The sequence below is a fragment of the Platalea leucorodia genome (assembly GCF_965183815.1).
Source record: "Platalea leucorodia genome assembly, chromosome: Z".
Lineage (NCBI taxonomy): Eukaryota > Metazoa > Chordata > Aves > Pelecaniformes > Threskiornithidae > Platalea > Platalea leucorodia.
The window spans coordinates 24,317,272-24,341,977 of NC_138858.1; the positions used below are offsets into that span (position 1 = coordinate 24,317,272).

General features: G+C 38.5%; 2 protein-coding genes across 7 annotated transcripts in view; one reads left to right on the forward strand and one right to left on the reverse strand.

Annotated features, from left to right (window-relative positions):
* CENPK (centromere protein K) overlaps positions 1 to 7,464 on the reverse strand; it is a 26,659-nt gene extending 19,195 nt beyond the window's left edge. The window contains exons 1-3 of the mRNA XM_082335481.1: positions 7,355 to 7,464; positions 4,072 to 4,173; positions 1,966 to 2,022 (exon numbers count right to left, since the gene is read on the reverse strand). Of these exons, the coding sequence (XP_082191607.1) occupies positions 1,966 to 2,022; positions 4,072 to 4,173; positions 7,355 to 7,357 (162 nt within the window). The 5' untranslated portion in view covers positions 7,358 to 7,464. The remainder of the gene's footprint in view (positions 1 to 1,965; positions 2,023 to 4,071; positions 4,174 to 7,354) is intronic.
* PPWD1 (peptidylprolyl isomerase domain and WD repeat containing 1) lies at positions 7,384 to 24,658 on the forward strand. 6 transcript variants are annotated; one of them, XM_082335475.1, is made up of 12 exons: positions 7,385 to 7,673; positions 8,772 to 8,874; positions 9,560 to 9,660; positions 10,960 to 11,080; positions 13,691 to 14,138; positions 14,726 to 14,916; positions 15,420 to 15,609; positions 16,988 to 17,169; positions 19,848 to 19,929; positions 20,519 to 20,701; positions 21,757 to 21,896; positions 24,570 to 24,658. In XM_082335475.1, the coding sequence occupies exons 1-12, from the start codon at positions 7,511 to 7,513 to the stop codon at positions 24,571 to 24,573; spliced, it is 1,908 nt and encodes a 635-aa protein (XP_082191601.1). In that variant the 5' UTR covers positions 7,385 to 7,510; the 3' UTR covers positions 24,574 to 24,658. The 6 variants fall into 6 exon arrangements, with proteins under 6 accessions (XP_082191600.1, XP_082191601.1, XP_082191602.1 ...); XM_082335476.1 differs by lacking the exon at positions 24,570 to 24,658 and adding an exon at positions 7,926 to 8,203 and having other exon boundaries at positions 7,596 to 7,673; positions 21,757 to 22,645; XM_082335474.1 differs by lacking the exon at positions 24,570 to 24,658 and having other exon boundaries at positions 7,384 to 7,673; positions 21,757 to 22,645.
* Positions 24,659 to 24,706: the final 48 nt, after the last annotated feature.

Here is a 24,706-nt window from a genome sequence, read left to right on the forward strand (position 1 = left end):
CTCTTGGCTGCCAGGGCACACTGCTGACTTCTGTTGAGCTGAGCATCAAACCAGTACCCCAGTTCCCTTTCTGCAGGGCTGCTCTCCAGCCACTCCTCTCCCAATTTATACTTGTGCCTGGCATTACTCTGCCCCAGGTGCAGAATCTGATATTTGTTCTTGTTAGATGTCGTGCCATTGATGATTGCCCAATGTTGCACTCTATCTAGATCCCTCTGCAAGGCCTCTTGTCCCTTGAGAGAGTCAACAGCGCCTCCCAGTTTGGTATCATCAGCAAACTTGCTAATGGTGCATTCAACTCCTGCATCCAGATCACTGATAAATACATTGAACAGAACTGGCCCTAGAATTGAGCCCTGAGGAACACCACTGGTGACAGGTCACCAGCCAGCGGTGGGCCCTTTCACTACAGCCCTTTGAGCCCTGCCCTTCAGCCAGTTCTTCACCCAGTGCACCATGAACCTGCTTATTGCACAGCTGGACAACTTGTCCAGAAGGATGCTGTGAGGCACAGTATCAAAAGCCTTACTAAAATCCAGCAAAACTACATCTACCACCTTCCCTTCATCCACTAGCCAGGTGACCTTATCATAGAAGGATATGAAATTAGTTAAACATGACTTTCCCTCTGTGAACCCACGTTGACTGTGCCTGATGATCCATTGCTCTTTAAATGTCTTCCAGTCGCACCCGGTATGATAAGTCTCCATAATTTTTCCAGGTACTGAGGTTAGACTAACAGGTCTGTAGTTTCCTGGGTCAATACAAGTACCTATGTTAGAGCTGCAAAAAGATCCCATAAAAGCTGCTGACAGAGGATATAACATGACCTTTTCCCCTCCTCCCCATTTTCTATTATGAAGTGCAATCTTAATCTAATTTTCATTTTTGCAACTCCATTTAATCATTGTCTTCATACGACAGTTTTCAAGAAAAGCATATCTCAAAAGTTTAAGTATTAATTACAAGGGTATGATGAACTTCAGTAAAGCTGCAAAGAAACAAAAACCTCAGTCTACAGCCAATTAAAATTACACAAAACTGATTTCTACTTATAGGTTTTTGTCCAGAGTCCTAAAAGGAGAAAAGATTGTATTTTATGCATTTGAATATACATCTTCATTTATTTATTCTGATTAAATAATAGTTTAGAACATAGTTTATTACTAGCAAGAGATTAATGTATGTAATTACATAGTAATTAAACATCCGAATGTATTCAACAGATACATCTCTGAAGAAAAGTGCTCTTTTTTAAAATCATTCAGTGAAGTGTATTGAATTAACTATATGAATACTCTTACTGAAGTCACACAAGATAGAGATTTAAGACCTACATATTTCACTCAACCAGCCCAATGTTTAACTATTTGTACGTTCCAAATTTGGGGTCCTCATATAAATTCTATTTCAAAGGTTCCTATTTAGAATTTACGAACAATTAAACAATGAGCCAGTATTGCCTTTTTGCATGTTCCCCAAAATTTGAGGGATACAGGAGCTCACATTCATGCACTCAGCATCACTCAGTTAATTTCTAATTCAAGCACATCAGTTTCCTAATGATATCTACAAATGGGGAACAACTGTAATTTGTAAATACAAAGTTCCAGAGTACAACTAAAGGGATCCATATAGAGTTTCAAAAATTACATATACACTGATTAGGAAATAGTCCAAATGGGTATTGAAGTTACACACCTCTCCATTTTGCTGCCTATGTTAGCCATTTATTAGTTGTGGCAGGACTGCATGTAACCTTTTTGCTATATATAAATACAACTTTTCAGTATTTGCTAGACACATACTTCAGAATACAGCTTCCAAGTTAATAAGAGTAAAACTGTCAGATTTAGAGAATAAGCGAGGATAATTTAGTTTCCTTCTTTTGGAAACACACTATATCTTTACAGAAAACTAAATATTTTATGGAGAACAACAACAACAAAAAAATTACTGTCTTACCTTGTCATCCGATTTTAACAGTGTTTCCATTCCTAGAAGCATTAGCTTGCTCTGACACTTGGTAGAAAACAAACAAAACACAAACAATGTTTACTTACTCTTCCCTTTTGTAAGAAAGAAACATGATGCTTAGAAATTCCAACAAAAGTGGTTTAATATAAGGAAAAAAAGAGTTTTGACTTGGCTCCTACCACATCCCTCAGAGCTTGACCCAGAACAGCAAATTAAGAAATATTTTTAAATCATAGCACAGTAAAAAAGTAGAACTTCAATTTATTGAAAAGTAGAAAAGTACCAGCTAACAAAAGACGTATGAATTGAGGAAAAAGGCAAGTTATGAAGGTTGATATGGGGAAAGACACGGAACAGATGAAGAACATGAGAAACTGGGAAAAGAGAGTCATGGACAAGGCTGAATAGGGAAGCTGCTGAGAAGTTAATGCACTTGCTGCTACTATTCTGGCTCTCCAAACAGACCAATTACATTATAATGCACATTTTTAGTTTTAACTCATTTAGGGCAGTATACTGTACACTTCAGAAATGGTCTGATTTTTAGAACTGCACTACATGAGCTCCCATGACTGCAATGGGATGGTATATCAAGTCTGAAGTTCAGGCCACCACAGATATCCAAGGTACAGCAGGAGACACCTGCTAAAGTCTTTCTTGTTTTATAACTGCCAGCAATTTAACCTGCCCCATGACAGGGCAGGATGTATTCTACTAAGCAGTAAAACTGCTAAGCAGTACTTCGGAAACCTTGGTGTTAATGTTTTGGAACCAAAACACAGTATAGGATTTCCCCAATAAAAACTGCTAATGCTGACACACAATCATTGGAACATTACATCATAAACCATATAACCTAGGAGCTAATTCAATGACTATTAGTTGTTTAAACTTTTCACTGAAACATGTGTGCATCCAGGATGCAACAATCACAAAGTAATAAAAATCCTACTGTTTCTATCAACTTCCAAAAATAACACACATTATCACTTCCTGTATTGTTTTGGGGATGCTGGGAATGAGATACAAGATATCAAAGATTTTCAGTTAAATTAAAAATAATAAACATTCTAACTTCCCTTCTAATCCGAAAATTTCCACAAAAGTTCACGTTCTCTGAAGTGGTGCCAAACAAAACTTCTGTTGATAACTTATTACAGTACTTCAGAAACCTAAACACAGGATTCCCTGTCACTTTTTCAATATTAAGATAAGTTTACATGTAACAACAAATAAAATCACATTAGTCTTTTTAAATCTAATTCTGTAAAATTATTGCACTGTGGGTTGTCTATACTTTGTTCTACTTTAAGTTTGGAAGTATTTTTACTTCAGTTTCTGATACTTTTAATGCTTTGAATCTACAACTAAGAACGAAAGCAAATAGCATATAAATACCATGTAAAATTGAGTGAAACAATTAAGACTCTCAAAATATAAGCACAATCTTACAGGATGCATAGCATTCCCTCAGAACTGTTAAAAGATTATCTTTCCTGGGATTCTTGTAAATAAAAATAATCCAGTCTAAAATGTTATTATTAGTATATTGGACCACATATCGAGACAGATAAATTTTATTCTTGAGGATGTAACTCAGTTTGCATGAGCATATGCCAATATTATCATCCTTCTAAGCTTCTCTCTCCTCCATTTTCTCTCCCTCCTTTAAGATCCAAAGTACTTGTGAACAGCAGTTGAATTCCATCTTGTATGAGGCTAAAGAAAGAAGGATCTCAAGTCTCAGTGTGCTGGTACTACCACAACACAAATGAATTGTTTAATTTTCCCTAGTTCTAACATGTACTCCCATTCTATTTAACTAAATCATAACATCAGCACACTGTAAACAAAGTTTGACACTGCAAGGCTTTCTTCACCCCTGCCACCACTTCTACCTTTGGCCTTTCTGAAGATCTTTTCTTCTCTCCCCTCTCTATACCCTCCCCCCCTTTTTTATTTCTTTCCTTGTTTTGTTGCGGTGGTTTCTTTGGAGGGGGTAAGGTAAGCATGCAGTGAAGGATGGGGAGATGAACAAAAAAGCGCTGAGGAAAGTTTACAACAAATCTAGTCTATCACTTGTGATTTGCATACCTCTTCGATCTGTTTCCAAATGCTCTCACATTCATCCAAGAGTTCTTCCTTGGCATCTGCAGGACAAACTAAGTCATTGATGACTTCTGGTAAATATTCAGCCTATTAAAAAGCAAATAGAACAGTTATCATGTAGAACTACAATAGTTATTAACAGGTTACTAAATCATACCTGCTACTTCAGGTCGAATATGTAACAGAGCAATCCCTCTGAATCCAAAGCTTTCAGTTAACCCCCCCATATTTCTAGACAGCACCCAATCATTCAGTAAAATCAGCTAACTATATTACTATAATAACATTTGAAGACGCTAATAATGTTTTTTAAAATTGAATCACAAAGTCCTCAATTTTCAAAACTTCTTTGCTTATCTGCAATGGTGTTTTTTATTTTCTGAAAACTTTAATAAAGAAACAAGACTCTCACACCTACAAAGCCATGCTTTTCTTCCACAGATCTGCAAAGTTCTTAAGCATCGTTAGTTCTGCTCTCTCTTCCAATGAATGTCCTAATCTATTTCTCCTTACGACAATTTGAATCCAGAATATTTTTGATTAAAGTGTCCTGGAGGTTACTAGAAAAATAAAAGAATGCAGGCAACCAAGGAAAGAGCGCACCAAGACAGTCAAGAGAAAAACCAACCCAAGTTAAATTAAAAAGTTTGAGAAACTGTTGGGTCAGATAGAAAACATACAAATTCAGAAATGTAATGCTAGTTAAATCTATAAAGAGATACATTAACGACAACAGCAATGAAGAGGGAAAAACAAGAAGGGCCAAAATGGCACTCAAAGGGAATTTTTTTTTTTTAAGTAAAACAACCAACAGGAATTTCCTAGACGTACAAGATGCAGGAAGCCTTTAAAAATACTTAAATGGATCATGAAGACCACCAAATACTTTGAGATTAAAAAGAGACATTAAAAAAGATAAAGATCTAAAGAAGAAATAAACATCTCTGCCTTCTTAATGATGCAGAAATTCCTAACTCAACCTTTTGTTCATTTTCAGAACAAAACTGCAGCATCAGAGAAAATTATGTGGAAAACCCGAATAATTTAGGAGGAGTGAAATATTCAACTAGTACCTCCAAAGTTCAAGTATGCCATAGCAGAGTGGCTAAGAAAAAAACCTCAGAATGTCTCACTGAACACTGGAAATATTCTAGAGAACTGAAAGGTAGCAATACTTCTACTAAGCCTTCCTGGCAAATTTGTTGCATCAATAATTAGAAACAGAACACTAGAAAATCTGGATTGCCATGATCTGATAAGGTCTAACGAGCACAGTTTTTGCAAAGGAAAATCATTATCTCCTCAAGAGTCTTGGAACATCTCCATAACATAATAGAGAACGAGTTCACATAATTTATTAAGACTTCTGAAATGCCTCCAGCAAAGTCCCCCACAGAGGCTAATAAAGAAACTAAGCAGTCTTGAGATGCAATGTACTTTTTTTTTTTTCTTCAGACCAAGAACTGTCAAGGAGACAAACAAACAAAAAAAGCCTGAACATATAGTTTTCATCACGGCAAAAAGGCTCAGAAGCAGAGCTATGTTGTGGTTTAACCCCAGTCAGCAACTAAGCACCACACAGCCCCTCGCTCACCCGCCCCTCAGTGGGATGGGGGAGAGACTCAGAAAAAAAGGTAAAACTCATGGGCTGAGATAAGGACAGTTTAGTAGGACAGCAGAGGAAGAGAAAATAATAGAATATACACAAGAAGTGATGCACAATGCAATTGCTCACCACCCACCGACCAATGCCCAGCCTGTCCCCAAGCAGCAATTGCTGCCCCCCAGCCAACTCCCCCCAGTTTATGTACTGAGCATGACGTCACATGGTATGGAACAGCCCCTTGGCCAGTCTGGGTCAGCTGTCCTGGCTGTGCCCCCTCCCAGCTTCTTGTGCACCAGGCAGAGCAGGGGAAGCTGAAAAGTCCTTGACTTAGTGAAAGCACTACTCAGCCACAACTAAAACATCAATGTGTTATCAACATGATTCTCATCCTAAATCCAAAACACAGCACTATACCAGCTACTAGGAAGAAAATTAACTCTATCCCAGCTGAAACCAGGACAGCTAAGGCCTGAATGAAAAAAAAAAAAGGCGGGGAGAAGGGGCACGAAAAAAAGAGAAGAAGATATAACCTTTGGAAATTTGAAAGGAGTCTTGGGGTAGAATAGAGAGTCCTATTCCTCTGCATCTCCCCACAATAATACAATCCATCAACACGAAAACATTACATGAAATAAATCCGAGTACATAGCCAAAAAAAAACCCCAAAATGTTTAAATTATTGTAATGATTTTATTATTGTTGACCTTCAAAATTTGCATGATTGATTTCACATGAAGTTTCAAAATGTACATATTATGAGGAGATACTACAGGCCTCTGTAGCACAAGCCAAACTCTACTGTGCTGTTAATTACCTTATAAAGTGCACACATCGAAGTGTCACGTTCAGATGTTTTTCCTTGTAGCTTGCAGTTTTCCCTATTTCAGTATCGTAAAATTAGGTTTCTATTTGTACACCATACCTGAAAACTGAAGACTTTTTTTTGCACGTCACTGATATTAATGCATTCCAGTTTCAACATGTTATTCCTTCTTACCTCACTTTAGGACTACGTAATTAGGTAAAAAAATACATGCAGGGACCAGTGTGCATTGTAAGCTCTATGCCAGCCAAGCAAACAGGCAACCTTTATGGGAAATGTTTCATGTCAACAAATACAAAACGACCAACTACGGGAAGAAATTCAGAGATGAGAAAGGAAATTAACAGTCCTGGGAAAACTAACTGGGAGTGGAGGAAGATATATAAAAGGGAGTTCACCTTAGGAAGGAGAAGAGTAAAGGCAGGATACAAATAGCGTCACAGAAGAGGTTGCAGAGGGAGCTGCCATTCTCCCGGACATAAACGCCAGGACTACACCAGCGACAGCAGGACACGAGAAAGCAGGTTTCCCCGCACGGGCTAGGGCTGCGCGCAGCCCCGTCCCCGGCGGGAGCAGGCGGGCACGGCCGCCGGGGCCAGCCCGCTCCCTTCCCCGCCGCCCTAACGGCCGCCAGCCCCGCCCCGAGGCGCCGCGGCTGCCCCCGCTCCGCGGCCGAGGGGCTGCTCCGCTCGGTCACCGAAATCCGGCCGCCCTCCTCGGGCCGGCAGCGGCGCTGAGGGCGGCCGGGCGGCCCGCGGGGCAGGGGGCAGAGGCCGCCGGCGGCGGCGGCGGCCGCCCCCTTCCCTTCCCTTCCCTTCCCTTCCCTTCCCGGCCGTTACCATGGCGGCTCCGCTGGGCTCGGCTCTGCCCGTCCCGCGTCCCGCTCTGCGCGCGCTCCGCGCTCACTGGCTGTGCTCCGCCGCGTCAATTTCGAAGCGCCCGACGCGGGGCTTGGCGAGGGTGGGAAGCGTCGTCGAGGAGTGACGTTGCGCAGCATGGCGTCGTCCGACTCGGAGCGTAAGCGAAAGCAGCCCGAGGCGGCGGGCGGCAGCGAGGAGGAGGCGGCGGTGGCGGCGGCGGCGGCGGACGAGGAGGATGAGGAGGAGCGCTGGGTCGGGCCGCTCCCGGGGGAGGCCGCGCAGGCGAAAAAGAGGAGAGGTAACGGGAGGAGCGGAGCCTCCGCCCGCCTGCCCCTTCTCTGGGGAGCGGCCCGGGAGGCCGCCCTGGCGCAGCCCCGCGCCGGGAGCGGAGCGGTGGGGTCGCCTCCGGGCCGCAGGCTCCGCCGGCAGCGGAGCGGCCCCAGCGGCGGAGTGGGGGCAGCTGGGCCGCCCTGGGGCGGTTCCACCGCGCCCCGGGGCCGGGGGGACGACGGGCGGGAGGAAGCCCGTTGCCTGAAGCGGTGTCTCGTAGGCAGAATGCCCGGGCTGTAGAGGGACTCTTCGGGCGCGGAGTTACAGGCCGGGGGCACCATGTTTCTGCTTCATCTGGAAGACAGCCTCAGGCTAAGAGGCTCTGCTCTGCAGCGTCTGCGTTGCTGAAGCCGTGCTGCTTACGGCTGTGTCGTTAACGGTCTTCTGGATCCCTGCCCGAAGCTGGAGGAGTAGGAGAAGCCTCTAGGCTGTATTTTGACACATGGTATTGATGTGTCGGGCAAGTCACAGCTCTCTGGGCATCGTTGTAAAGTAAATGTGAGTTTAACGATGTTCAACAGATGCAAACCTGCCGGTTCAGTAACAAATGCCATTGCGCAGGTATTAACAGTTAGGATCAGAGACAGAAGCGGAAGATCACGTTATTTTAGGTGGGTCAGTTAAACAATGAAATAGGTAACTGCTAACACTCGGAATTTAAGCTACAATACCTGTGTGGGACCTTGAATCTCTTGACAGCAACAAGGATACGTTTGGTTTTGGAAGAAAATGGGGCATGGATGACCTTCCGGTTTCTGTCAGTAACTTAAAAATTGTTGTATTGAATTTTTTTCAATATATATTCAGACAGCCAAGGTAATAGTTGCTTTAAAAGGGGGCATCTGTATGGGTTAAAGCAGAGTTTGAGTGGCTTTAGTCTACCAAGAATCTATAAGTCTGAGTACAAAGCCACAGTGAAAACCACTTCTATTATGTTTGCACAAAATCCTAGCATATTCTTGACTAAAATGCGAGTAAGCTATTCAAGGATAAGTAAGGGAGAACAGAAGATAGATGTACCTTTATGAAAAAAATATTTCCTGATTTTTCTTCTTATTCTGTTTAGTTCTTGAATTTGAACACGTTTATCTTGAAAATCTACCATGTGCTTCGATGTATGAACGCAGTTACATGCACAGAGATGTCATTACACATGTAGCATGTACTAAGTAAGTGTTTTTTTTTTTTCCCCCACTGTATTTCATTGTCAGAGATGTATTTTTGTATATGCTAGGAAGTTTTCATTGTAGAATTTTAATAATGGAAAATTACTGTGTCCAGAGGTGGTATTTTAAGTTTATTTTGAAAACTAGGTGCAAAGGAAAGGGCTTACTGAGAGGCAAGATAAAAATTTTTTAAATAGACTAAAAGAGGGTCTTAAAATCCTTGTTGCAATGTGCAATGTATACAGGAATAAGAGCAAATGACCGCATCTAAACAAAATATGATTCAGCAGAACTGCACAGATTGAGGAGATAGCGCTCTTCTCTTTTAAACACACACACACACTAGTAGATAGTAACTACTATCAGACTACTAACTACTAGTAACTGCTATCAGTAACTACTAACCAGGCCTAAAATAGGAGTAAAATTTACATAATCAAAAGGGATAGTATTATATTTTTCTTCAATTCAGGCTATTGACTTTTCATAGATTAATCCAGAGTGCATTAAAATAATTGTTTGCTTTTCCAGGAGTGATAGTACCCATTCAGATGGTCACAGTAATTTGTTTAAAGTTCATTCTCTACACAGCGTTAATTGTAGTGTGAATTACTGCCCCAGAGTGGTGTGAAAGTGCATAATATGTGTATTTTTTGTTGTTGTTGTTATTTTTCTTTTGTAATTGTAGGACAGATTTTATCATAACAGCCAGTCACGATGGACATGTAAAATTCTGGAAAAAAATAGAAGAAGGGATTGAGTTTGTTAAACACTTCCGGAGTCACCTGGGTGAGAAGTTGCTTTTTCTTCTCTAAAGGACCTCACTTTTTCCTCGCCCTTGATCTTAGTTGTTTGAAAAAGGGGTGCAAATATAGAGGACAGGGCCTCTGGGATTCATTTCCTGCAGTCAGGGATTAAATGATATCTACCTATCTTCCTTCTTTCCCTGTCCTGTTACTTTTTGCTCCCAAACTGCAGGAGGGATAGGGTGAGAATAAAACATGTGGGACTACTCCTGCACAGATACCCTACATCCTTTGCAATGCCTTGTGCCCTGCCTGTGGCGAGAATGTCTAGGACATGAAGAAACGTGTCTATTTAAAAATAAGTGAACAAGGTACATAAGAGGGTTCATAAAATCCAGAGAATTTAAAAAAGATGTTACTTTAAGTAAGATTACCTTCATCCCTTATCTTTTGTTTTGTTTTGTTTTTTTCCCCTGCAGTATGGAAAAAAATGGTTATTTTCATCTGGAATTATTGCAACTGTAGAGTAAATTCTGCATCATTGTCATGATTATCAGCTGAATTGCAATTAAGAATTAATAATTTTAACACAATTTTCTGAGTTAGTAAGTACACATAGCTCTTCTGTACTATGCAAAGCATTAAATAGGCTGGACAGAAAATGAGGTTCTCATTGCTATTAGGAATGATGATGTGCCTGATGGAAAAAAACCAGTTTGATATGCAGACTGTTACAATAAGAAAAATATTTAATAATAGATAGTAAAAGTACTGTTTCTTTTTAGAGTTAGAAAAAAATGTTATGGTGGGTTCTTGATCTTAACTGTTAGCTTCTCATTATATACAGAAACAAAATGTGAGAACAAAGGCTACCAAGCAAAAATAAGTATTGTGAAAAACTTATGGAAGGCTCAATTGCAGAGTAATTTTGAGTATTATGTGTGTTAATAGCAGGACTGTAATAGTCTATAGAGTTCTGCTGCTTTTTCTCTTTTGACAGATGCAAGCTGAAGAGCACGTAATTTTTCACCATATCATAATGTTGTTCTCAAATTTTTTTAAATGAACATTACAAATTAAAATAATTGCCATTATAAGCTTTCATTTATGTATATGGTAAGTAGTTCATTATCACATATCTGATTCTAAACAGTGATCGGATACAAAGTGTTGTTTTGTGTGGTTTTTTTTTTTTAATTAAAGTTGGGTAGTTTTTTAAGTCAAAAAGGTGGAGAAACAGCTGAGAAACAGGTTTAAACCTCTGTAGGTTTTTTCCTGTGGAATATTGAAATGAAGGATGTCCCTTTCCTGTGTCTTAATAGTACGTTAACTTCTTTAATAGGTGTTATTGAAAGTATTGCTGTTAGTTCGGAGGGGGCGTTATTCTGTTCAGTTGGAGATGACAAAGCAATGAAGGTGTTTGATGTAGTCAACTTTGACATGATCAACATGCTGAAACTTGGGTAAGTTACTTAGTTACTGAAAATGTTTGTTTGGGATTATAAATGGGGGCTATTTTGCTAAGAGGTAAGTCAATAATTTGGGGTTTTTGAGGTCGTGTTCCTCCCCCCCCCCCCCCCCCAGTCAGATGAAGCTGAATAAGTTGCATTATCTGAAATGCATCCATTGGCTGGAAACTGACTGAATAGAAAAATTTGTGATTCTGTATGCAACAGTACATGAGTGGAGCAGGTCTGTGCCTTTCCTCAGCGTCAAATATTATGCACGAAGATGTGATGTTTCTCAAAAGACTTAGCTAGGCATAATTTTTTTGCTGTTGTTTGGCACTGAATTTAAAAATTATAGCCAACTAATAGTTCCAGTAGAGAAGGAATTTGACCTGTATGTGTTGTCGTATTTATTGTCATAGGGATAGAAATTTCCTTCTTCTGTTAGAAAGAATGTTGTGGTTTTCCTTAGGCTTGCTATTGTAGGATTTCTGTAGTTATACACTATGTAGCTAAAGAATCTGGGACAAATAGGAATGGATGTTATTGGAATTATAACAATGCCAGAGGAAAACAAGGGTGGGTTTGGAGGGTTGGAGGATCAGTGAATGCTGTACAAAGAATGGTAGAAATACTGATTTTACCACAAGCCTTTTAAAATTGGAAAACTTGTTCCTCGTAGTCTACTATTTGTTGGTTAATTGTGAAACTGAATAGAAGTATAAACTCAGGTGAAAAAAAAAAAGCTTTTCAGAATGCCTATATAAAAGCTTATGTTATCTGCTTTGCTGGTTATAGTTTTAGTATTATCCTCCAGATAATGTACTTAGCCTATGGGAATTGATTCCCTCTTGGCTATCTGCTATGGAAAAATTCCCGTTAGCCTTAGTCTTCTGGTTTTAGTGGTCTTTTCTACTTAGTAGCCCTGTATCGTCACTACAAAATTGGTAAAATTGTAGGATGAAATACAATTAATTTAATATTAAGAAAAACTTAATTTGATGTTACAATAGGAGGTGCTTTTTTTCTGTTTGAGAATTCAGGGAAAACTGAGGTAGAATTTAAACCAATTTTGCTTCAGGGATACCCTGAGAATGCCACCTATAATATTTTTCTGTAGTATGTTCCCCGATTTATCTTTAAATAGATTTTTTAACCTCAGTAATCAAGACCCTCCTCTCCCCATATATTTTTTCCAGACATAATTGGGTTTTACCTGAAGTGAACTCTTTAATGAAGAAGAGAACAGTATACAGCTGTAATATAAGCATTGTCCTGAATAGCCTTTTAAAACGTAATGTTTGTTGCGCTATCGTCTTCTGCAGTACTGTTTATTGAGCAGATAGTTTCTGTTGACCTGCCTGAGAATTTTTTCATGGCTGTTTGCTTAGGCTAGCAATGGTTAATGTAGAATCTTAAGTTCTGTGTAGTCCTTTCAGCACACGGTATCTTGCATTGCCTGCTTTGATAGGTATATGCCGGTATATCACAGGGTTGATGAGCTTTGTCTCAAATTCTTCAGATCTTTTCAGTTCTAACTAACCTATACAGTGTGGCTATCTGCAAAGCCCCATGCTTTATGCTTCCATCAATGATCTGGAGACGGACAGCTATTTCTGCAGAAACTTCGGGTAATGATGCATAGATCAATGGGGCATCATATTTATTTATTTTATAATAATTAATTATTTATTATCTTATTTATTTATTTATTTATCTATTTGATCCTTGATTTCTAGTGAACCTGAGACAAAGTTGTGGTTATGTTTTTCTTTATGAGAATCTTTACCAGACAGGCATTGAAAATCCAAATTATTAGTGTCTGTCATTTGTCAGTCCTTCAGTATCTGTTAGTTTTATTTGTGAACAGATGCCAAATAGGAGTTTCGTGTGGAGATTGTGTCATTTCTTTGTGGTCTGTCATTGAGTTTCTGAGTTCTAGTTCTCAAAGTCTTTGCTTACAGACTTTTTTGAAAACAGACATAACTTACATTATTGACCATATCTCTGGCTTGTTTTATTTGTAGGGTATGTTTTTGCTAGTAACAATTGAGTTCCTTCTCAAATGCATTCAGAATGCTTATTGAATATAGGGTGATTGTCTTGATTTTACTTATATTGCTTTTTGGTTTTGTTTTTGCATTTTCTGTTGTTTTTTGTTTGGTTTTTTTTCCTTTGGCAAGACCTAGTTGAACTTTTCTGTAAGTGTGTGGCAAAGGTGCAGTTGTCTTCATTTCCACTGAAGCATTAATCACTTAACAGATGGAAGAGTAATGCTGTTGAGTCATAGAAGTTGAGTAGTAATCGTTAATGCCACTTGTGCTATTTAGCTGGACTTCTTTTATACCCACCTTCTACCTTTGCTTTCTATCACAGCCTCTTTATAAAACAATATGGGAGCAACAGAAACTGGCCGAGCCATCCACTGAATTGTGTTGCTTGGAAAAGCTTCGTTATAACACTGTTGAATTGTAGCAAGACAAATATTAGCAAGACTAGTAAATAAAGTTCAAAATTCATTTCTGATATTTGATTGCAAGTTTATAGCATAACTTGATTCTTACCTAAGTTAACACCAGTCCTTATTATTTTTTTTTTTTTTTGTCCTTCCACTCTTTGTTGCAGCTACTACCCTGGCCAATGTGAATGGGTCTATTGCCCTGGAGATGCCATATCTTCTGTTGCAACTTCTGAGAAGAGCACAGGAAAAATATTCATATATGATGGACGAGGAAATAACCAGCCACTTCATGTTTTTGATAAACTCCATACATCCTCTCTTACTCAGATACGGTTGAACCCCGTCTACAAAGTAGTAGTGTCTTCTGACAAATCTGGAATGATTGAGTACTGGACTGGTACTCCTCATGAATATAAATTTCCCAAGAATGTGAACTGGGAGTATAAAACAGATACTGATCTATATGAATTTGCTAAATGCAAGGCTTACCCATCCAGTATAAGTTTTTCACCTGATGGCAAGAAAATGGCCACTCTTGGGTCTGACAGAAAAGTTAGAATTTTCCGTTTTTTGACGGGGAAGCTCATGAGAGTCTTCGATGAATCTCTGAGTGTGAGTTTGATCTTGCTTCTCTTTTTTTGAGGCTTTTTCTCTACTTATTTGAATTTATTTACCAGCACATTCACCTAAGTTATCATCTGTTTCTAAAGCTGAGCTTCCTTGCTATATTTTTATCGCAGAAACGGTTTTCCGCGTTCTCTTATTTGCCTCTTGTATTGCTTTGCGCCAAAATTAATTCCTCCTGATTTATGTTAGTTATATAGTGAAACTGAATTGTTGATTTTCATCTGTGTTTTCATACTGCTAGATTACTTTTTACTAGAATGCAATTATGGAAAAATGCCCATTTCAAATAACATCATAATAATGAATGAAATTTGTCATCTTCTAAGAAATTTGTTAGACGGCTACACACTTTTCTTTCTTTGTTTAAGCCTAGTACTACAACATGCCTATTGGGTCATTAAAATAAAGACAGTATTACTTGTATTTATATTCATTCTTCAGTTAACTTTGAGTGGTGTAGTCTCAGTTGAATTCTGTATTTTCTAAGCATGTGGATCACTGTTTTGCTGGATCAAAAGTTTAAAATGTGTTCATATAATAGTGATTTTTTTTTTTCTCTTTTTATTCTGTAGATGTTTACTGAACTTCAGCAGATGAGACAGCAACTACCAGACATGGAGTTTGGCCGACGTATGGCAGTTGAGCGAGAGCTGGAGAAAGTGGATGCAGTAAGATTAATTAATATAATTTTTGATGAAACTGGACACTTCGTTCTCTATGGAACAATGTTGGGCATTAAGGTCATAAATGTAGAGACTAACAGGTAAGTTCCAGTGACACACATTGAGGTAAATATGTTTGTTTCAAAGTCTATATTCAGTCAAATGTATAGTATATTTAAAACTTGATATGACTGTGTGGGTCTCTAACCTTTTTTTGTTGTTATTTGAGAGCCTTACATTAGACTGTAGATAATATATTCCCATGCTTCGCAATGAGTCATTGCAGTTTAAAGCTTAGTAAAATGAGGAGAAAACATGGCAAGTGTATTTGTATTAAAAATGAGTAATCAGTTCCTCTCCGGCTAACTGGATGTGATAAGGTAAAGTAAATGTGGATCATGCAGTTGGGATTTTATCGCATAAGGAAGCTGACTAGTAAATTATGTAGCAAGTTTGAATAGAGAAGCATCATGAAAACAATTAGTAAAAAATTATTTTGAGAGCGTTTTGGAATTTTGCTTTGAGTCTTGCGGTCAGAAAGGAGACATTATCTTGACTGTGAGCAGCTAACAGTAGTTACACCTTTTTACATCTTGTACTTCAGGTGTATTCGTATCTTGGGAAAACAAGAGAACATCAGAATGATGCAACTAGCTTTGTTCCAAGGAGTAGCAAAGAAGCATCGTGCTGCAATCACTATAGAGATGAAGGCATCTGAAAATCCTGTTCTCCAGAATATCCAGGCAGACCCAACAGTAATCTGCACAGCTTTTAAAAAAAATAGGTTTTACATGGTGTGTGTCGTTTAAATAACTCCATTCTTGTATTGCTTTCTCTGCATTATTTTTAATTTTTCTCCTTGCACCTTTCCGGTGCGTTTTGTCTTGAGTATTTGTGAACACAACTTTTCCAGAGGAGTCCCTTTATATTGCAGGTATACTCTAGAATATTTAGCTTGAACTAGCTATAAATTGACTAGAAACAGCTTTAATTTTTTCATTATTGCTCAAGCAGTTAAATAAACTTGGATGGTTTTGGCTGTCTAAATAATAGTTCTCAGAGAAAGTTATATGCTTCTGTTCTAGTTGAAAAAAAAAAAAAAACACCACACTTAAAAAACCTAACCGAATCTTACACTGATAAAGAAACAATAATTAGCTGTACATATAAAATATGTAATAAAAAATAATTCGATTCAGAGGAGCATCAGGACTCAGTAGCACCAAGGACATTATGGGCAACTAAGACAGGAGTCATTTTCCTGTTCGCAATTTAGATTTTAGGTGAGATGCAATGAATAAGCCAAACAGACAAGCAATTCCAGAGTAGTTAGTAGTTGGTCTGGGATGTGATGACCATAGAGGTTAGAGATTGGTCTGTCTGTTGTTACTTGTACTTGAATTTGATCGTGGTTTCCATTGGAGCAAGATAGTATACTTTCTAAAGCTTTGCGTGGTTAACGTGTAGTGTATAATGCAATATACTACTATGAACAATTTGACAAGTGAGGAGGAGAAGTTAGACAAAATCTGGAAACATTGCTCACTGTTAGAGAAAACATGATTGTATCCATGCAGAAAGATTAGCAATTGTCATTTGCTATGTAATTGTACTACTCACTTAAGCAGATGCTTGTGTACACCTACATTTATTCTGTGCTTTCCTGTAAGTACTATAAAATTACGTTTCTGAGATTTCTTCTGTGTTGAGTTAAATTTGCTGGTTTTCTATAGTTTTGTATTAATGCAGCATTGGAACAAGAGGATTTAGTTTGACTTTGTAGTGAAACTAGAAGTTTTGTGATGAAACCTGCCGGTTTTGTCTGGATGTAACAGAACAACTTGGTATTCTCCACTCTTTTTTTTTAAAGAAGAGATGCTGAATTACTGTGGGCTTTCTGTTGAAAAAGGGAGGAAGTTTTAAGATAACATTATAAAAAATTACTTGGATTTGCATGTAGTTGTACTGGAATATGTGACTGTGGAAATGCTGGTAACACACAACACTGAAATGCAAGGACAGACTGTCTACGAATGCTCTTCCTGTACTTCAAATATAGTTGGGTCTTTAGCAGGTTGAATAATCTTGACATCTTGGGTGCAGAGCAGTGTTTAAGATAAGGGGAAAAAAGAGGAAACCAAACCATTAACCTTCAGTTCTTTTGTTCTTCAGTTTACTAAACGTGAACCAGAAGATACGAAGAGTGCAGATTCTGACAGAGATGTATTTAATGAGAAACCTTCTAAAGAAGAGGTCATGGCAGCCACTCAGGCAGAAGGTCCCAAGAGAGTTTCAGACAGTGCTATCATCCACACAAGCATGGGAGATATTCATATCAAGCTTTTTCCTGTTGAGTATGTATTTGGTAGTTTTTCTGTTATTTCGTTTTTCATTCCTTCTGTGCCTTTTTTGTGGCAGTATCCAAGACTTATATTTCAGGCTAGGAATAATTATTTTCTTCCCCCTTTTCTATTGTCCTTGTTTCCTGAGAGTTTATTAATACATCAAGCTAGGAATGTGACTCTTGACAAACACAAATAAAGTAGGGTAAAAATAAGTCTAAATAACAGTTGGGGGACAGGGGTTTTTTATGATTTTTGCTTTTATTTAATTATTGGTTCAGGGGGTTTATTCCTTTCTTAACTTTTGTTCTTTCTCTAAACTGCAGATGTGGATAGGTCATGATGCTCTTCTGTGTAAGGTACATATTACTGTAAGGCAGTGATCTTTGATTCTGTCTTGAAAAAGAATGATGATGTTGGCAGCAGCAGTAGGTTTGGCAGTAGGTCTGTGTACGCCAGAGGGATAGTAGTTTGCAACTTCCAAATGTGGCCGTTGTACTACATTTTATGTTATTGCCGCTCCTTCAAGAGCAACATAAAATTTATACCAGCATATAATATTAGTGCTGTGTATATCCAAAACCAGGCATATAATTGAAAAAGAGTTGTATGCATGACAATTGCTGAAGTTATTGTCAGCAACCTCTCCTTTGTGATGCTAATATATGTGAAGATTTTGTAATGAAACAGTAAATTTATATAATATATTATATTGCTATACCTTGAAACTTAAACCATTTAAGTGTAGTCCATGCTTCTCCAAAAACAAGTTCATGTTTTGTCATAAGCACAGGTAAGGCAACACAACCTCAGTTCTACCGTGGCGGGCTGCTAGTCTTTTATTCTCTTCACCAGTGTCTTGCATCAGGCCCTAGTTTCCGGCATTCGTAATAGTACCATATAGGTTGCAGTAAAGGTACGCCCCTTGCCAGTGAATCACAGGCCAAGCTGCATTATTTCTGATCTTTTTTTTTTTTTTTTTTAATTCCCATGCCAGTGTGTCACTGCATTTGCATGCATAACATTGGTGCTTCACTGCAATGTTTTGTATGCAATTTTAAATTAAATAGAGTATTACCAGGCTCAGGTATTGTTAGGTTTGTCCTTTCTTGTTCTAGTATTTCCTCCCAGCTGAGCTTTGAATTTAAAATCTCTTTAAGATGAATGTGATTAAAAATTTAAAGAACAGCATATAGGATGTGGCTTTGCATGCCCTTTAAATCTTCAGCCATGTGCTCCTGGAATGAAGTTGTGAATGACTAAGTACTGCTCAGCAGGAACTGGGACTATACCCTTGTCTGCTCCATTAGTTATGCCTCACGAGGTGGTTTAGAGTATCCCTAAGCCCAAGCTAATGTTCCTTGTCACAGCCTAGAATAACTCTACAGCTATGGACTCGGCTATTTTCTCATTTGCTGGGAAAATGTGTGTGACCGTGTAAACCTGTCAGTGTAGATCTACCCTGGCTACTGGTCCATTTTATAAAACTCATGGAAGAGCTATTGCAAAGGATTTTCACTCTGGTAGCAAATCTCTCAGAAGTAAAAAGTCAAGTCACAGAGGTGAAGGGCTTGTTTGTTTGGTTTTTTCCCTTTTTATTCCATCAGCAGTAATATTCCACCTCTTCACCCTGCTTCCAAACAATGTTCGTGAGCAGTTTCAGAGGAGGATAACTGACTCTGCTGACTGCAAGTTCTATAATATTAAAACATTGTATTTTAGATTTTACTTCTTGTATGCAACATTGGACACCATATATATATAGCTTAATAGAATTACAGAGGTAAAAGAGTGAACAACTTTCTGCTTATGGAGCGTACACTCCTTAACTGATTTTGTAAGTAAGTAAGTAAACTATGTAAGTGGAAAGCTGGGGAAGGAATATCTCATCAGCGGTGCCTTGAACTAGGCTTTGAGGAAGTAGATTTGGTTCCTGACTGTCATGGTTTAACCCCAGCTGGCAACTAAGCCCCACACAGCCGCTCGCTCACTCCCCCCCCGGTGAATCAGAAGGGTAAAAGTGAGAAAACTCATGGGTTGAGATAAAGACAGTTTAATAGGTAAAGCAAAAGCCACGCACGCAAGCAAAGCAAAACAAGGAATTCATTCGCTCCTTCTCACTGGCAGGCAGGCTTTCAGCCATCCCCAGGAAAGCAGGGCTCCATCATGCGTAACAGTTACTTGGGAAGACAAACGCCATCACTCTGAATGTCCCCCCCTTCCCTTCTGCTTCCCCCACCTTCTATAGGCTGAGCATGATGTCATATGGTATGGAACAGCCCTTTGGTCAGTTGGGGTCAGCTGTCCCAGCTGTGTCCCCTCCCAACTTCTTGTGCACCCCCAGCCTCCTCGCTGGTGCCGGGGTGGGGTGGGTGGGGTGTTAGAAGCAGGAAAGGCCTTGATGCTGTGCAAGCACTGCTCAGCAATAACTAAGACATCCTTGTGTTACCAACACTGCTGCTGCCTTCCTCTGTAATCATGCAACTTTGTACTCCTCTCAGTTTTTTTTGCTTCTAGCTCTGGGTTTGAGGAGGTGGGGATTTGTTTTTCCTTGATGAAAGCCCTTTCTACAATGTACTGAAACAGTGCTCAGTACAACAGGATCTTAGTATCAGCTAAAATCTTTATGCCCTTGCCACTATACAATTAAATACTCATTGTAGCCTGTATTTTCTGTTACGTGATCTTAGGTGCCCCAAAACAGTGGAAAACTTCTGTGTGCACAGCAGAAATGGTTATTACAATGGACACATATTTCACCGTATCATCAAGGTAACTTGTAGGAAGTTAATTTTTTGTTGGTTTAAATAATGTACCTTTGTAGTAAGTCCTCTCTGTTAACCCTCTCATTTCCCTTTTGCACAAAGGATTTCCAGAGTGGCTTCAGAGTTCCCTGTAAAGTCTGAGCAACTCTGAGGTTCTAAACAGCTTTATCACTTACTGAGGTTGTTTAGTAGTTGTTCTGCAACTGACAAGGTGGAAGAAATCTGAAAATTGAGAGAAGGATCAGTTCAGCAATCCTGCTTGAATTAAGACTTTGTTTCATGTCAGAAGGCATTTCTTGTAAGGCTTCTTACTTCTGTTGCACCAGAATCAAGCTGATACAGCCTAAGTCTTTACAGAAAGTAGAGAGAGTCAGGTTTCTGTCTGTCATTAGCAGGAACAGTGAGTAAGCTTGTTTCTTCAGAAGTACTCGATTATCACTTAAAGAATCCCTGAATGCTTTGTCCCTTATCCACAGCATTTTAACACATTTTGTTGAAAGGTTTGAAGTAAGTTCAAAAAAAAAAGTCACCTGGCATAAAACACTTTCGCTTATTTATTCTATGCGATGATGTAGTAACATTTAATTTCTGTGCAGGGTTTCATGATTCAGACTGGTGACCCAACTGGTACAGGAATGGGAGGTGAAAGTATTTGGGGAGGAGAATTTGAAGATGAGTTTCATTCAACGTTACGACATGACAGACCATACACGCTCAGCATGGCTAATGCAGGACCAAATACCAATGGATCCCAGTTTTTTATAACAGTAGTGCCAACTGTAAGTAATATTAAAAGCTCAATTTAAGGCCTGAGATGCTATACTAGATAGTAAAAATGTATTTTTTTTTCTGATGGAAAAAGGAACACACTAGTACTATCTAAATAATCCTTTCTTGTTAGTTTGCAAAGAAATGCTGCACACAACAATGTATCCTGTGTAGGCTTAACTGAAACTGTCCTTTAGCAAACAGAAAAGTATTTTTGTCAGTTCTGGTCAAGAGGCCTTTTGCCTTTAATTAGAGTAAGGGCAATATCAAATTCTTAGTAAATCAGACATGTTTGCAATTGTGTATTACTAGAGTATTTTATATTAATATACTGGTTTAAACTTGATGGAAAACTAGCTCTTACTTAGATTGTTTCAAGTTTTTGGATATGGTGCCAGGATGACTCCTTAATATTCCCTAATTATAGCTGTACAAAGAAGCCAATATGCAGGTTTGAAGATTTCCTTTGATCTGTGTACAATTTCAGAGCCAAAAAAAGAAATTTTGGTATATGAATCTAACAGATACAAAACATATCCTTAAAGGTAACACTTATAGAAACTGCATTCTTATAGCACTTACTTCAAAATCATGTGTCTCTTTTTAAAAGAGATAATTTTGAGGCTTACTAAGTTATATCACTGCCTGTATTCAGATTACTAATTAGGCATACTGTATGAATATGCCTTTGAGTTCAGTAGTATTCTGGACTTGCACTTAGAATTCAGCTGTGAAAATACCATGAAATATGGAGACTGAAACAGCATTTCTGTGAGCTGAGAATACACTTTAAACTATGAAATGCTACTGCATTGCTAGAACTTGGCCTCTGTAGTAGTTTAAGAAAACAACAGAAAAGGTGAGTTTAAATGCATATGAATATGTATTAGCCGCACTCTAATTTACATGCCAATATTTACATGGTGTTAAGTTTCGTGGTCTGAACATATAAAATGTATCCATGTTCACTTATTCTAGGTCAGTCCCTTTCTGGTCTGGTACCCAACCTACATGCTGCTTTCTATTTTAATATGCTTTTTCTTTCTCCTCCTGTGCCCTCCAACAGCCATGGCTAGACAACAAGCACAGCGTGTTTGGACGGGTGACTAAAGGAATGGAAGTTGTTCAGAGAATCTCCAACGTAAAAGTCAATCCTAAAACCGACAAACCCTACGAGGATATCAGCATCATCAATATCACAGTGAAGTAAGCTAGGAGTTGAAGGTTCCAGCTTAAGCAGAAAAAACTCAGCATGGTGGGACCCAAAAAGGGACCTAGAAGGAACAGAAACATTTTTGATAATTCCTAGATATAAGAAGTGCTAGGACAGAGCAATCACCAGTTCTACTATTTTAAATGTACCTAAAGTGCCCTAAGTCTATATTTCTGGTAACTTTGTATTTTAAAGTAAAAACACACGCATGTTTCTTACAAAGTCTGTTGTTTTTCTTGCACCTCTTCTATGCAAAACTGAAGATAAAAAACCCTCACCGTGTCTCATGATAGTGTTTATAAAATAGGATCAGGGTATAGTTTTTAGCTTTTTCATGTTGTTTGTATCTTGCATTTCTAATTAAGCCCTTTCACAGTATTGAAATCTTTGATGGAGGCAAAGGTCAGAAATCCTAGGCTGAGTAAACTGTAGATGCATCAAAACTTAGATTATGTTATTATACTGTTTGCTATGACAAGGTATCTAATCTACCTCTGTCCTTTAAAAATGGTTGTGTCTTCTGTATCCAAGAGCAGTGATCAACTCTTGGAATGCCAGTGTTTAAAGTCCTGTGGAACTTGTTTGGCATTGCCAATAATGGGTTTTTTTCTTTCAGTGCTTGGTTTCTCATTATTTTAGCCTAGGGAGTCTGTTTCTGGCTTAATTTTTACCCAAAGTCCTACAAACTTTACTACTTCTACTGAAATGCTTCCTTTAAAATAAATGATGGCAGTCTTCTCAACTAAGCTTACGTCAGGTGTTTCTGATGCAGTCATCAGTGAAAGCTCAGACAGCTTCTCGAGCTGTTGTGAGTCTGCGGCTAGATACGGTCCTGTTACTACGCTGGATAGTTACGTCTGCTCTAAATACTGTAACATTAACTTCGACTGTTTATTTTCACGTAACACCACTGCACTCATACAAGAATGAGGAGTTTACCCTTCTGGTAACTTCATTCATGAAATGAGATGTGATGCAAGCTAATCAAATTCAGTTCCTCAAAATGTGCTACCACGAGGAAGCTTATCTTAGTGAGATGAAGGGATATCTTCAGGGATCAATAAGAAGTTGTCTACAGTAACTTAAATGTAGCACACCTCTATTCCGAGATGACCTTAACAATAAAAAGGCAGGTTTATTAAAATTCATTCTCAACATTTTAGATACTTTTATTGAAAAGAATTCATTTTCTGGGCAACTCAAATTGCAGCAGCTCATGAATTGTTTCCACTAAAACAGCCCTTTCTTTCAAGAAATCTACATAACTTCCACACCTGCTCCAACAATTCAGAATAAAGAACTATCTCAGAATAAAACCCTCATGTACCGCATAGTCCCCAATAAATTTGAAGGTAACATACAGTAAGACCATATCAAGTGATAAAACATTATTTTTCAGTTAGCCTAGACATACTACTTTTGAGCTGAGATTCTTTAAAGAAAGCCACAACACAGTCACTGGATCTTGTATTTACTCAATTTCACAGTTAAGTCAAAATCCTATGAAAAGTTATTCAGTCTTTTTAAATAATCCTCGTAGTAATGCTTGAGTGAGTTCTAGTTGAGGAAATATTCCAATTACATATTGTGTAAGTCAGTACACTAAAAACTAAAGTTCAGTAAAACTGGTGAAACAAGCTTAAATGTGTAAATGAAGCAGTTTATATGTAGTATTAATTTATAATACAAATAAACCTCAGTGTACCTGCTTACACTGAAGAGTTCACAGACGAATGCAACACTTTCACAGCTACTTCAAGTCATCTTAAATAAATTCCATTTAAAAACACTTTTATGGTAGCATTCCATGTGTCACAAGCAGTCCTTTGTACTCAAAAATATGCATGAGCGAGAATTTTTCCTCTGCCCTCAAATGTAATGTTACAAAAAATCCAAACTGGTCACCTTGAACATTTTAAAGTAGAAGTAGAACTATACTGAGAGGTATGTATAACTGAAGCATAAGCCAGCTCAAATAAAATTACAGAATCAGGATTTTTCTAAAGAATGCATGTCTTCTCTGTTAAAAATATTCCAGGAAAAGGTATCTACCATGCTTAGCAGAACTTGTTCACATTTTAAAAAAGAGCTACGAAGGGACAGTCAGCCCTAACTAGGTCTGGGACTGCTCTGCAGTACGGGCTAAGCAGATGCTCAAGTCAGAGCAGCCAACTGTCTATTGTGCAAGAAGTTACAGGCTGGGAAGGATGAACACTTTTTAGTCTGGTAGGTGCAAGAAAACACCTTTCACTCCGTTGTAAACTATTTGCAAATTTATCAGGTTGTCTGAAGAAAGAGTAAATACCCCTTTCTCAGTAGCTATGTACATACGTAGGCATTGAAGCCCATTTCACAAACACTTAACTACTTTAAAGCTTAGTGTTCTTTCAGCTACTATTCAAGTCATTAGACTTGCTGAATCTGAAGCTGCATTTAACACCATTTACATGACATTTAAGTAACAAGAGAAAACTACAAATAAGTGTCATTATGAGGAAGTAGTTACCTTAACTGCTTCCTCTTGAAGAAAAGTGCAAACGTACTAAATTATTTGTTTATACATTCTTGGCTTTACCTAAGGTATGTAGTGGGAAAACATCATAAAATTTATAATATTACGATAAAAGCCATAGCCACAGATAATGGGATACATTTTTCTTTGCCAGGTGAGGTTCAGAGCTCTCGCAGGTAAACACGCTTCTCAGTGTGGCAAAAACATCCACCCATCTGTGAAACATCACTGCTCACTTCCGCTGTCTGGTTCTCCCGATCCACCTCTAGTCCAGCAAAAGTGATGATACGC

Bases quoted from the DNA above. Each gene is read 5' to 3' on its own strand.
- PPWD1 (XM_082335474.1), top strand. From the start codon at position 7,511: ATGGCGTCGTCCGACTCGGAGCGTAAGCGAAAGCAGCCCGAGGCGGCG. The intron at 11,081-13,690 runs GTAAGTTACTTA...TCTTTGTTGCAG, and splicing joins ATCAACATGCTGAAACTTGG to CTACTACCCTGGCCAATGTG. The intron at 14,917-15,419 runs GTAAGTTCCAGT...CTTGTACTTCAG, and splicing joins ATAAATGTAGAGACTAACAG to GTGTATTCGTATCTTGGGAA.